The sequence below is a fragment of the Rhea americana genome, unplaced genomic scaffold (assembly GCF_003343005.1).
Source record: "Rhea americana isolate MKP2758 unplaced genomic scaffold, rheAme1 scaffold_62, whole genome shotgun sequence".
In the NCBI taxonomy this organism is placed as follows: domain Eukaryota; kingdom Metazoa; phylum Chordata; class Aves; order Rheiformes; family Rheidae; genus Rhea; species Rhea americana.
Genome location: NW_028186779.1, coordinates 2,337,052 through 2,351,190, shown reverse-complemented (window position 1 = coordinate 2,351,190; position 14,139 = coordinate 2,337,052). Strand labels below are relative to the sequence as shown.

Here is a 14,139-nt window from a genome sequence, read left to right as displayed (position 1 = left end):
CAAAGGTTTCTATAAGTGGCTTCTGAATGGGGAAAATCGGCTACCACTGCCTTATGCAAGTCTGCGCAGACATTACCAATCCCAGCTAATGGACAACATAATGCCAACAAGTCGTACATTAATTGCAGACAAAAACCACCTCTGTTCCAGTTCAGGTTGAAAGGGAGAGCAAAACACAACACTGCTCAGAAGGGTTACTCTTCTGGTTCCCAACCTGCATTAGCCACTACCCTAAGACTGCAATGCTTAAGAATAGGCACGTTTATAACTAGTGTCTCCTATAATGGAAGGGAAAATAGCTGTAGAACATTTGCTATTCAAGTATTAGTCTTTTCCCCAATAAACAATGAATTAAATGAAACAGATAATCTGATTTTTTCAGAACTAGGGTATATGATTTGTTCTGAGTTTATGGCCATCTATTCATTCCCCTGGCCTTTCCCCAACATTTGCATTTTTAAAACTTTTGGACCACTCCAAGATAACATGCAGGTTCTTCTCTAAGCTAAGGTCCACATCAAAAGGAAAAGGGCTGCAGGGTGTATATTAACTGAAAGATTCAAACATTTTTGAAGACATATTTAAAATTACACTTATGCCTCTTATTAATCTAGAATTTGTACTGATTGATGAATTATGACCTTCAGCTTTCTTAGACAAGTTATAGAAGCAATTCAAGTCCACTGCATTTTCAGGGTGAAGTAATTCAAGATAGGAAAAGCATATTTCAGCTAAGTGAGCACAGCTCACCTGGATAACTGCAATATCACTGTGCCTGTTTATAAAAAGGCAAATTAGCAGGACAAGATCTTGTTTGCTCCTGTTGTCATACATTATAGCTTCCTGTAATGTACCCTATACATTTAAACACACACTTGCATATACAGCGCTTTGCCCCAACTGTCTGAAGAGGTTTTTGTCTTTTTATCAACTGGATGAATTTTAGATGGCAAATGAGGCAGCTTATGAAATCAAATGGAGAAATTAATAATGCATCGCCTTCCATGACAACAGCAGAACTCTGTACAGTTTTAGTTGTCATTATGCGAGTCACACAATTCTCACCACTCCACGTAGCAGCAGATGGGAGAAAAAAAATATGGAATGCACTGAGGGCTTCTGAAAGCTGTTTTCATTTATAGGAAACTTACGCTACTGTACAGAGGAACACTTTACAGAACCACCAGACTCCCAAACCTGTCTAATGTCCTTTTATCTTCAGAAGGGTTTCAGGCAGGCAAGAACGTTCTCTGACAGGACTGGAGGTTCTCAAATGCAAAAAACAGCCCAAATGCACATCAGAAAGTCTCAAAGAAGTGAAGGTAGTATTAGGATTGACAACACGCAAAAGATACCAGCAATATAAATATGCATGGATATACTTATATTCATGTTCTAACTCAGAACTATGTAGGACAATTCCTGAGTTTTTGTTGACGCAGAGATAAAAGAAAATGTAAGCACAGACCTGCTTTCTTCAATGACATGCATACAGTTGGAAAAATTCAGAGAAAACCTACTGAAAGTTGCTGTGGTTACTCTGCTTTAATGGAGTACAGAAGATGACTTGTTTTTCCAAAAGAGCTTTGCTTCATGCTTTTGAACTTAACAAAGCCCAGAAATCACCTTTTATCAAATACACAGCTAAACAGGTGCTCAGAAATATTTTTACAAATAAAGCTGCACACTCAGTTGCCAACTGCCACATGCTAACAATAAGAAATGCCACCCACTGTTGATGCTGAAAAAAAAATTGCATACACTATAAAATAAGATGCACCTCTACATCAGAGCAGAATACACATTCCTAACATAAATCTAGTGCTAGAAATCATTGATTAAGCTTTAGATCTCACTTCAGTTCTACTACTAAGGAACGTCACTTAGTTTTGCATTTGGATTGCTTTAAGAATTAAATTTGAAATAAGTCAGACTCAAACTATTCTGCAGTACAGTTAGTCTCTAAAAATTTTTGTATGAAGGAAGTTCAGCTTCTGAAACCTGTTCTCACTTTTGAGAGGCCAATAGCTTTTGTCCAGCTAAATCAGCAGCAAGTGAAGGCRTATTTTCTCTTAAAAATGGATATAAAGTATAGGATCAAAAGCAAGTACACAAGACATATTTGCCTATTTAAGACTTTAGAAGAAAGCTTCTTGGTATGTTTTTCCTATTTTAACAACATACAGCTAAACCTAGTCTGTCACCTTTCCTCTGCCTCATCACACTTGCTATCTTTTTATATACTGTGCCAGATACAAATGAATAAAGAAACTATATTCTCTTTCACAGAAATTTGGTTTTATGAAGACTGACCATACTACTAGGAATTTTTGTAAAAATAAATCAGATTTTACTTCCAAATCTACTCCTCTTTTTTACCCTTTTCAAGTGCCAGGTTCATCTTCTGATGACAGCAATTAGCTGCAACATTAATATACCAATCCCACGAAGTTTTTTTTGTTGTTGTTGTTGGGTTTTTTGTTTGTTTGTTTTACAGACTCTGCCTACCCTCACAGTCCCACCATTTATGGTGAGGCAGTTAAAGTCACACCTTCACCTGCCTCACCATAAATGTCAACTAATATTAATTGTTTTACATATTGTTACAATACTGAAGAGTTTATGTTGTTAGAAGAATGGTACTCTTACAGTTGGGCATTACTGTCACTGTTCCACAATATAAGTAAGTCAAGATAATTACTTATCACCACAAGCAGGAAAATACAGAGCTGAAATTAAAGGTTTTCCTTTATTCACCCAAGGGCACAGGCAAGCAAGTTAGGAAAGTTAATTCTGCATGTACTGCATTTGTCTTCTTCTTGCAATGTCACCATGCAGTATTTTTCATCTAATAGATGGTGATGCAGCACACAGCAGCCCCGCAGAATTGAAAGACTGTTCAAGGACTAAAAACATAGAAGATCCACAACTAAAGTCAACTTGTGTGATAATGGGCCAGAATAGTTGCTATGTTTAAAGCACAAAATGAATTTTGAGGAGGAGAAAAGCTCTCCAAAAATGTATGGTGACAAGAAGATAAGCAGAATAGGAAGACTGTGAACCTCTTGYGATTAAAGCCATTAGGCAGATCTCCTGCTCATTCAGTCTGTTCAGGTGTGTATCATAACTCAAGCAATGTACACTGAATCCAGAAGGATTTCCAGAAGTACTTTGTGCATATTTAAGTAAATAGACGTACTTTATGTGTATTTAAGTAAATACATGCCTTAAAGTCACTATTGAACAGGACGGTCTAGCATCATCCAAAGCATGGGTATTGCCGCCATCCCTGTGAGAAGAAATTCATCTTTTCTAAAAATAGTATTAGCTGAAGCACTGCAGGGAAGGTGATGGACTGGGAGAGGATGGATGACTCCACAGTGCATGTCTTCTCTGCACATTTCGTTAGTAGAAGTCAGACAGTTTGTAAAAAGGGGCTACAGACATGCAGCAATAATTTCAAAGCAGGCAGTGCTACCTTCTGGCCTTGCACCCACTGACACTGCATTCATTTATACTCAGGAAAAAAAGAGGAAAARAAAAGAAAGCTAATGACAGTTATTTCAATCAAAGTCACAAAGGTGTTTAAAAACTAGACTGAATCACTGCTGAACGCCTACTCCTTCCCGCAAATAACCTCACGCAATCTTTCCTCTCAAGAGCACTTAAGTGCCTTCCCTTTGTCGTACCGCCCGTGCTAACAACGCGACCATTTTGACAACAAAGACATAGCCGGGGGCCGAAGTGGCGGCTTCCGTGAAGCTCGCCTCCGTGAGTCCAGACGAAGCACACGCACACAAGTGTGGCCCCCCGAGGGCCGCAGAGTTTGCCCGCGGTTCCCGGCCGCCGGAGTCAGGGGAGTGCCCTCGCCCATCGGCCCGCCCGCCTCCCGGCTGAGCCCGCCCAGGGCGGCCGGGGCCCATGCCCATCCCCCTCCCCATCCCCCTCCCCGCCCGGGACTCACCTTCCCGTCGGTGCCGAAGGGGAGGGATTCCTCCTCCAGGGGAAGGGGCAGCCTGTCCCGCTGGGTGTCTGCGGCGCTGGCGGCGGCTCCATGCGGCTGGTAGTCCGGGTAGGGGTTGGCGAACGCCCGTTCCTCCATCTCCGCCTCGCCGCCCAGCTGCAGCCTCAGTTTCTTGGACATGCTCTCTCCCATCGCAGCCGGCCCCCGGCCCGCCTCCCCGCACGGCAAGCCGGCGGGGACACACTCCGCCCCGGAGAGCGGCGAATTACGGCAACGCGAGCGCCGCGGCGGGGAGCTGCCTGCTGGCTACAGCCGCCAGACGCGCAGCCGCTGGCACATCCGGACAGCCCCGGTGCCCGGGTGCTGCCGCCTCTCCCTTCTAGCCACCAAACCCCAACTTCGAGAAATAAAACGGGCAGGATCCCGCGGCGCTTCCTCGTGCCGCCCTCAGTGAGCAGGAGGCGACATCACGCCCGCAGGGGCAGAGCGCAGCCAGCCCCCGCGGCCAGCCTGGGCGCCCTCCTCGGGGAGAGGCGGACCGCCTGCCCGCCGCGGCTGGATGGCAGCACCCTGCGAGCCGCCCCCGATCTCATCGTCCCCCAAACCGCCGCCACCCCCGGCCGCCCCTCCGGCCGCGCGTCAGCCCGTCAGACGGCTGCCGCCAGCCGCACGCTGGGCGGCGAAACGGCGCCCCCGCCGGCTCCTCCTGCCTGTGCCCCTGCGGCGGGCAGAAGCCGTCGCCCGGCTCATTTCAGAGCAGCAGCAGCACTACGAGGGGGAAGGAGAGCCCCAGAAAAAGGCAGTAGACAACCAGCTCCTTCACCCGTGTCATCTGCAGCCTCCGGCGAGCCGCCGTCATCCGGACCGCCGCGGCGGGAGGCAGCCGGCAGCTCCCCGGGCGCTGCGGGGCGCCCCTCGAGAAGCCACGGCCCCGCCGCGCCCGCCCTGAGGGGAGGGAGGCGGTGATAGCCCCCAACGCCCGCCCTGAGAGGAGGGAAGCGGCAGCACCCGCCCTGGGGCGACGCGAACGGCGGCTGCCCCCAACGCCCGGCCCGAGGGGAGGGCGGACGGCCGCCAACGGCCACCCTAAGGGAAGGGGGGCGGTGCCCAACGGTCGCTCTGAGGGGAGGGCGCGGGGCCGCCAACGGCCGCCCTGAGGGAAGGGGGGCGGTACCCAACGGTCGCTCTGAGGGGAGGGCGCGGGGCCGCCAACGGCCGCCCTAAGGGAAGGGGGGCGGTGCCCAACGGTCGCTCTGAGGGGAGGGCGCGCGGCCGCCAACGGCCGCCCTAAGGGAAGGGGGGCGGTGCCCAACGGTCTCTCTGAGGGGACCGCGCCCCTCCGCCGGCAAGAGGGGCACACAACCTCCCCTCAAAAAGCCTTTCTCCCCCTCCTTTTTTCCCCCCGTACATCCTTCGGGGGCATATTATTTACTCTCTGTTACGACTTTGCACATAGCTGTTCGGGAACAGCCTCATGCCAGCCTGCTTCCAGGAGGGATGTTGTGGGGTGTACTCTGGGTGTCAGGGATGTGGGGTGGCTTGCCGAAACGCTGCCGCTGCACGCTGGGCCAGCAAAGCAGGACAGTGGCCTTGGCCCCCGCACGGGGGTACCGATGTGCAACCGCACGGTGTGGCCTGGCTGTGAGGTAGCAGTGCATTTACACGGAGGGAATAGAAACCTAGAAGTCCGAAGAAAGGGCCAGGCATGTTTTGTGAATAAATGAATTTCACTTAAGGAGAATTAGTGGCTTGGTCCTGCGTGGTGAGCCATCTCTTTGTTCCTCGTGGAAGTCTGCTTCTGAGGTGGTCTGAACGCCAAGGCTCCAATTTTGATAAACTAAGGTGGTGTCATTTCATGAATACATGTATCTAAAGCTGAGAGAAGAGCTCCATGTGAGCAGGCACAGTAAAATAGATAAGGAAGACTTCCTTTCTATTGTTCTAACAATATTTATTTAAATAGTACACATTGGCATTGTCATAGCCTTGAGGAATTCCTGTCACATACTGAACTCCTTTGCTCTCCCTAGGGTATAAACACATTGCTAAAAGCCTAGAATGTAACCAACATAACACACAATATTTTGTAAAAATACTGTTACAAAAGAACAAATGCCTAATTCTTACACTAYCCCATTAAATATTTACTTTGAGCTATGCCATCACTTTCCATAGCAATTGTAAGCTAGCCAGAGAGTAAAGTTCTAATTCAAATTCTGGATACTGTGCAGACTTACTGATCTTTAGCTTTATGCACTGAGTAATTTTATTGCTATCAAAATGCATATTCAGTATGTAAGATTAAATATATGTGAAGACTGTCACAGCACTGGCTTTATTCATTAAATCAAAACACATTATCTTACTTAAGGAAWGGTCTGCTTAGACATTGCTGCAGTATAATGAGGTTCCAGCTATTGACTTACTCAACTTAGGAAAATCAACACAGAATTTTGTACCTACAGTATTGTATGAAACTTACCTTCCATTGGCGGGGGGTGTGGAAACTGCTGTTGTTTTCTTGAAATTCTTATTTTCATGAAAATTGACTTTTCTCACACTGAATTCACAAATAAATACAATAGAAATGTAATGTAAGATTAACAGATGAAATAACTTGTGGGTTTTTTTGCTGTGATTTATTAAAATACTATCAAAAGTCTTAAAATATACCACAGTGTTGTTTCTCATRAATTGACGGTGTTGATTCTCATTAATGGACTTGATATATACATATCTTTTCTCTTCAATTGAAAAGTCTTTTGTGCTGTGTTCCTGAGCCTGAAAGTGTAAATGCAAGACCTTTTAAAGAATCTTTTGCCTCCATGTAGATATCTTGCTAGGCAAAGAGCATGTTTTCATCTGAAAGGGTCTCCTGCCTTCAGTTAAGACTAGCTGTGTCAGTGCAAATTAATACATCCCTATAACCAAGATCAGAATTAAGTCTTTAATACAAATGTGCTTCTATTTTCTTACTTGTCTTTGCGCCATGAATCAAAATAATGGCAATATAAAGGCCAAAATGATGCCAAGTGGTATCTGCTCAGCTCCTACAGGTGAGAATAGGAGTGAAAGGTGCTCCGTGGTACCTGGCAAGAGTATGCCCTTCACTTCCTTTGGAGCACTTGGTTTGGGACCTGCTGCTGTGGTCCTCAGATTTCTGAGGCACTCACTCTATCTGTGTTCATCGTTCTTCAGGTTTTTTGTAATGTTGTTTGTTTAGTGTTAAGCATACAAGGCCTTGCTTTGTTCTTAGCAAATGGCATATAGTTCAAAAGACTTGTAGGGTTTGTTCAGGTGGTGATTTTTCTTTTTACTCTTTTTACCCTGATGCATGCACAGCTCCCACAGCCTGAATGAGAATCATGGAAGAGGAGGAGGAAAAAAGGGTTAGGAATGAGGTGACAACCTTCAACATAAGTTTTAAATGAGGTATCAGTTCAGATCTTTCCATCCCTAAGGGAAAGAGCAAGAGGTGTTGCCTACTGAGACCGTGGTTTYATGGTCACTTTCACCTAGAATGCATCTAAACGCTACTGAAAGCAGTGACTCCTCATCGCTTCCTCGCACTCCATCTGTACACTGCCGCAGCCTACCTCCTGCAGCACTGGCAAATATGCAACCTTGCAGCAAGTTTAAAGCTGTCCTTTTCCTTTTGGTATGTAGGTGCAATTGCAAAGAATAGTTAACCAAGACCCAATTCCTACTTAGWTATCAGTTTCTTCATGTAAATCATGAAGAGTTTTCCTTAAAATATTAAGGGGTTCATCCTTCTTTACACAGGAGGGATTCATAAAACTCTTTTACTTCTTCTGGCCTCTCCCTTCTTTAATCTCCCTTACATTCTGCAATATCTGATAATTGTGCTCTGGATGGGGCCAGTGCCAATTTTTAAAAGAGTAGAATAAAATATCTGGTACCTTTTGGACTAGGAYTAAATAATCATAATCCATGCATAAACCATTAATGATGCTGTGGTTTCTCATGCATTTTACTGTTTGATTCCCAGTGCGCTTAATAAATTATCATAACTAACAAGGAGGGAAAGAGCTTTGCATATCACAGAGTCAGCCCTCCCAGAACTAGTACACAGCAGTCCTTTTATGCTATACCCCATGAGAGCTGCACAATATTGGAACTTGTTGTGGTCTACAGAATGAGTGTGAGCAGCCATCAGGAATCTCCAAAGCACTAGCAGTGAYGTGTCCAGTGATTCCTTCAGCAGCTGTGCTCATTATTATTACACATAATAGCTTTCCTTTATTTCTGCATGCAGTGGCTTAAGATATGTGCAAGCAACAGCCCTGCCTATGTTTTGTTCAGTGGAGACAGGATGATGAACAGTATGTACCCACTTCAGTACCCACAATAAAAAACCTTGTAAATTCTGGGAAACCAATGTAGGAGCTGACACTAATCTCATTTTATCTCTGAATAGAGACCTGTGAGATTCAGCTGAAATTAACTGAGAGAGGTGAGGGCTTCAGGAATGGACCCTGCCAAAGCACTATGTGAATAATGGAGGAGCAGTCTGTGTTTTCTTGTGGAAAAATAAGGTAGGGCAATTTCTAAGCTGGTGTTAATTAAAATAGCACTTCAGTGGAAACAGAGCAACTTTTCACCTGCTGAGAGTCAAAGATCATACTTGTATTCATCATAAAAAGTATAATCTGTCATACAGACTTCTTTCTCTAGTCCTCTCCAGACTACATTTGTCTATGTGCATCCTTTGTGCTTGACAGAAAGCCTTCTCCTCTGGCACTAAGTAGGTCCAAAGTAGCCTATAAGAACTTTCTAATTGCCTCTTCACCAATACTATTCCCTCCCCTTCTCTATACTTCCTAATTTCTTTCTTTTCTCTACCATTGTTTAATASTATATTCTTTAACTAAACTGTTCAGAACTGTCTAGGCCTAAGAAACTATTGGGGGACTACTTYTTGTAATGAACACGATATTCTGAAATAAAATTTACAGGATCAGCTTTTGCATTTTAATTGCATTGTACTTAGCAGATTTTGAACCAAATTCAGCCCTGCATATAGTAAATTCAGCTTCATGTAGAGTGTAAGCCAATTCTTGAGTATTATGTTATATCACACTGCTTTTAGCAGCAACAAGTTTCCCTGACTACTGTAAATAACTCGTCTTTATTATAGCATGATCTTGCTATTTGAGATCTCAGATTTCTGTGAGTCTGATAAGACACTGTGCTATTCAATTGACAAATAAATGATTTATTAATAAGTTCATTTAACATAGTTCTGTAGTTCTGTTTGGAAGTCTTTTATTATTCTCTCTTCTTATCTTTGATCTTGTAGCAGAAATAACATCATCAAGGCTGTTACACTTCCATTGTGATGAAAGCAATCTAATAAATGCTAAGCACAAGCAGCAGTTGTTGCACTTCAGCCTATTTTTAAAGAATGSATTTTGTCATAATCAAACAATTCCTTCTTCCTTTAGTCCTAATAGTTCTTGATTTCACAACCTAAGGAATACAGCTAATAATGAAATCATCCAAAGATGCCTGTAAATATTCCCATAAGGCTTTGTTGGTTATGTCAATGATGAAATTGTAACCAGCTCTGTGTTATTAAAACTTCCCCTTCATAATCATTGGCTTAGCATTGGATTTTCAGAAGAGCTGTTTCCAGCCATGACAAGATTCGTAGGCACAGGAAAAGGACATCTCAGTTAGTTTCAGGATACCTATGGCTGGCCAGTGTCCATAAAAAAGAACAACTGAACAATTGCTGGAGCAGAGGGTTGCCTTTGTCTAAGGAAGCTGTTGTAAGCTAGATTTTCAAATTTCTTACTCTGTCCCTATTGTGTRTATTTTCCTATTTCTTCTGACATCCTTTGAGTGACACAATGTCAATGTGGCTTAAAAAGCAGCTCTAGTCACTACCTTGAGATAAGGATAGGTGAAAGATCTAGGCCCTTACAGAAGTAACGGGCTTGGTGCTCTGATGCACTATATGATCTCAGTCCTTTTCATTCAAGGGGAAATTAGAGAGGCTTTATATATTGCAAAACTGATGCTCACAGGCTCACAGATTTGGATCTATCTTCAGTGTTTTTCACCATATCAGGACAGGGTGGGATAACGGAGTGGAGGTTTTTAGGGGACTACATAGGCAAAACACAAGCACTTTCCGGCAAAGCAGCTTTACAAGTTTTGCAGGAGGAGAAAGAACTATGACAGTACAAGAAAGGAGAAGAGGAATAAGAGGGAACATGGGAATGAGAGGAGGACAAGACAGAGAAAACAACAAGGACTAGTGAAAGCCTGGGCTACTGCTACTAACAGAAGTGGGAAAACATCTTACTGGCATTAAATGATGCAGCTAGTTGATCTTTACCCTAACACTGAAAGTGCCTTTGTAGCTCAGCCCAAGATAGTACAATCTGGATAACAATAGCAGCGAAACGGCAAGAAAGTCTTCAACACAGGCTGTACCAGYCACTGTCTGTGGCTATAGGCAGTCACCAGCCTTCAGAATAATCAAAATAGGGCTGAGAGGGTGGACAGACAAATCTCTCAGCCACCTTCCAACCATAAGAAGGCAGGGCTGTTCCTAACACGTTTGTCCGACCAAATTTAGAAAAAACACACCAACAAGAAGAGTCCACTATTTCCCTAGTCAACTCTGCAGTTTTTCCCATTAACAGATTATTCTCTGTGCCTAATCTGAAACTCCTTCATTGCACTTTCAGGCCACTGGTGCTCATCTTGCTCCCAGGAGATGTGGAGAAGAGTTTACACTGTGATCCATGCTTCTGCAGCCTTGCTAATGGCTGTGTGGGTCCAGCCAGCTCTTTCTGTGCTGTCCCCCACCTTTTTTTGCTCTTTGGGTTTTGGATCCTTTGGCCAGGCACCTTCTATCTATTGGCTTGTCCAGCTAACCATGCTACTGCTTCATTTGTTATGTGTACCTATCTCCCAGGGGGACTCTGAAGATACCTGCTTTCTCACTGGGAGTAAAACCACTGGCAGGTCATGTATTTAACTAGAAACCTGTATCAGGAGAGCAGCTAAGGTGAAAGAAAAACCAGACCTACATTTGTATCTCAGCTGATTATCATTAATTGCTCTGAGAGCCCTTGGGACTATAGCATTTGTAGAAGCATAAGAAGTGTCATTTTCTGCCACATGTTATGGACTTCTTCCTGCAAGGTGTGGAGAGCTTTTCTCATGAGTATGCGATTTTCATAAATCTGGATGAGAAACCAATTTACAAAGACGTTATTGGACCACTCAGCAGGATTTTGTCTTTCTTATATATACTGCTTACATATTTTACCATAAATGTATCATATACAGATGGACTTCTGCTGCTTTGGTGGAAACCCCTTGCGCAGGGACTGTTGCTGTGAAGAGCACCTGGCTCTTCACTCTTTTCATCTCTCACTGAGAACTGTGCCCCAGCCTTAGTCATGGAAGCAGGAGCTACCTGATCTGATGCTTTAGGCCCAGTATTGAGCTGAAATCACAGCATGAAGAACTGGGCTAAGACGTACAGAGGTAGATAGGGGAAACAGCAGCATAAGCATTTTTTACTCCTTGACCTGGAAGGTGAAAGGAGAACTGCATTTATGTGGAGAAGTTCCTAATGCAGCCTTGATATGGGAAGAGAATCCATGTGGATACTGATCTCTTTTTACTTTTTTTTTTATGTAAAACATTCCTGTTTTATGCTTGGGGGGAACACTATGGGAAGATGGCATGCTTTTACGGAAGAGCAGTGAGGACCAACGGGGCTGTGGCTCCTTGATTATCGTTACCTGGTGCAGTTGTTCATGGAGTCATAGATACATGGCTGTGCAGCCTGTCCATTTCACCTCCTCCCAGTCYTACAAGTCTTCATCCGCCCCTGCTGGATGCACAGTTTGCACCATTAGCTTCTCTATTCCTCAGATATTTGCAGCTTGAGTTTAGGAAGACAGAGAAACCTKTGACAGATAAACAAGCAGCTCCATTTTTTCTATTAGTGACTGAAATGTATCCCGCACATGCTAATTGCAAATGCATTCTGCCCAATGGGTCTCTGGATAGTTTTATCTTCTTATTTGAGTTCTTATAATCTGTCTCTAAATTTTAACTTGTATCTTACTAAAAAAAAAAAAACTGTTTTGGAGATCAGAAAGTACAAAGAAAAAAGTTCCCAAAATTAAGTTGGCTGGGATCTTGCAAAGGAAATCAACTGCTGCRGTAACAACAGTAAAAATCCCTTTAGCCATATAGATAGCAAAGAACAAAGATAAGAAAGTTTGTTTTGTTCTCTTTTTTTAAATAGAGTAAGGAGAAGGTGAAGGGTATTAAGGAGATTAAAGTAATCTAGGTCTAGTGAAAAGCAAAATGAATACTTTGGCTCAGTTTTCAGTAAYATAGAGGTTACAGAATGTGGTAGCGAAGGCTGGGTAATGAGAACAAGTGAAGAAAAAACAAATTACCACATTCTGGGTTCAGATTGAACAAAACTTAAATTATTTAATATCCGATTTGACTGTCATCAAATAATCTAGCTTTCAGGATACCAAAAGGTTTGGTACATGAAACTGCAATTCCCTTAATGATGTTTATTTGTGCAGTTACCAAATTAGGCAATACTGTGTGATTGAAGAATGGCAAATATAGGAGCTATTTAAGAAATAGAGGAATAGTGAACCAGTCCAAAACCAACAACTACTATGACCTCAGTAGGGTAGAAAGATGTAGACCAAAGAAAGAACTGAAGAAGGTTGAAGAATGAATTAACTAAGGAGATGGAGATAAATGGAAATKGAAAAAAAATAAGGATTTGTAATACATAACTTGCACTAGAGAAGTGCTACTTTTCTTTGATGAGAAAAACAGTTCTGTAGCTTAAGGACAGTCAGCAGTTGTTACTCACCTGGACAGTTGCAACAGCATAACTAGTAATTTCCGCTTGTAGCCCAAGAGCAGATTAATACAATTATTATACAGTAAGTAGGGATTTAGCAGAAGGAGAGGTGAAAATGAGCTATTGTCAAAGGAAGTGTATCAGGCAAGAGAAAAGTTAGTAGAGTTTGTAAAGGAGTAGACTTGGAGCTGATCCTAAGGGATATTTGCATTAACAATGTTGGCACAGAAATAAGAAAAAGAACTAGTTAGTTTTGCTGATGGGAGGGATAAGTGATGGAGCAAATGGTCAGAATGTTGTACTAGATTTAAGTGATCTTGAGAACGAGACTAATGGAAATGGGCAGCTGTGAACATGGGGCCAGTAGCTTCAATAAGGATAAAGGTTTATTACCCATAGTACAAGGTCATAGTGACTCTCTGTCTGCAGTAGAGCCAGTCAGTCAAGCTCAAATATGTTCATTAAAACTGGAGCAGATGCGGGGAATGGGAATGGAGAGTTCAATCTATCAAAAAGGCCTAGGCCACACTAGCTTTCTTAGTCCCACAGACTGAAGGCTGAAATGGTATATAGTTGCTGTCATAAAAAAGTACCAGGTAGATGTAAATATAGATCTGTATCTGTACCAGGGAGGAGAAAGAATGATTAAGACCATATTTGCCACTGTAAGAAAAATGGTTATATGTTGCCTGTAAGGAAATTCAGGTTAGAAAGAAGATTTTTAAGTAGGAGAGGAGTGGGGTTTTAGAACAACCTTCCTGTGAGGCTTTTTAGAAAGATCTCAACAGACAAATTGAAAAAATGGTGTGTTGTGGTTGTTGTGAACCAGTAAAACCAAGATTCTTACAGTGCTGTGTCCAACAAAGTGCAGTGATCTTTGGGGAAATGAAAGATCTTTTTATCCATTGACAGGTTCTAGCAGCCAGTGATTAAGAGAGCACAGGCTTGGTTGTCCTTAATAAACTTCCTGGTGACAGAGATGAATTTGCAAGTGAGATGGTTTTAATATTCACTGAGTTTCTGAATCAGAGTTCCTACAGCAGCCTTTTAAAGTCTAATTGTCCCGTATATGTGCTGTTTATGTGGGGCTCGAGAGCAGATATCTAAACCTTCCTAAAATTCTTGCAGAGGAATGACAAGCCAGATCTCTGGACTGACAGATAAAAGASAGTAAAGTTAGAAAAGGATGGATGTAGGCAGCTTTCCATTTTATGACTTGAAGGGAATTTCTATCTGAAGTGAATTCCCATTTCAGACAGTTTCCTGACATGTTTTTATTTCTCTATCC

General features: G+C 43.1%; 1 protein-coding gene across 1 annotated transcript in view; it reads right to left on the bottom strand.

Annotated features, from left to right (window-relative positions):
- The window catches only part of LANCL2 (LanC like glutathione S-transferase 2), a 35,027-nt gene extending 30,008 nt beyond the window's left edge, over positions 1-5,019 (bottom strand). The window contains exon 1 of the mRNA XM_085320237.1: positions 3,965-5,019. Coding sequence (XP_085176363.1) covers positions 3,965-4,156 — 192 coding nt within the window. The 5' untranslated portion in view covers positions 4,157-5,019. The remainder of the gene's footprint in view (positions 1-3,964) is intronic.
- Positions 5,020-14,139: the final 9,120 nt, after the last annotated feature.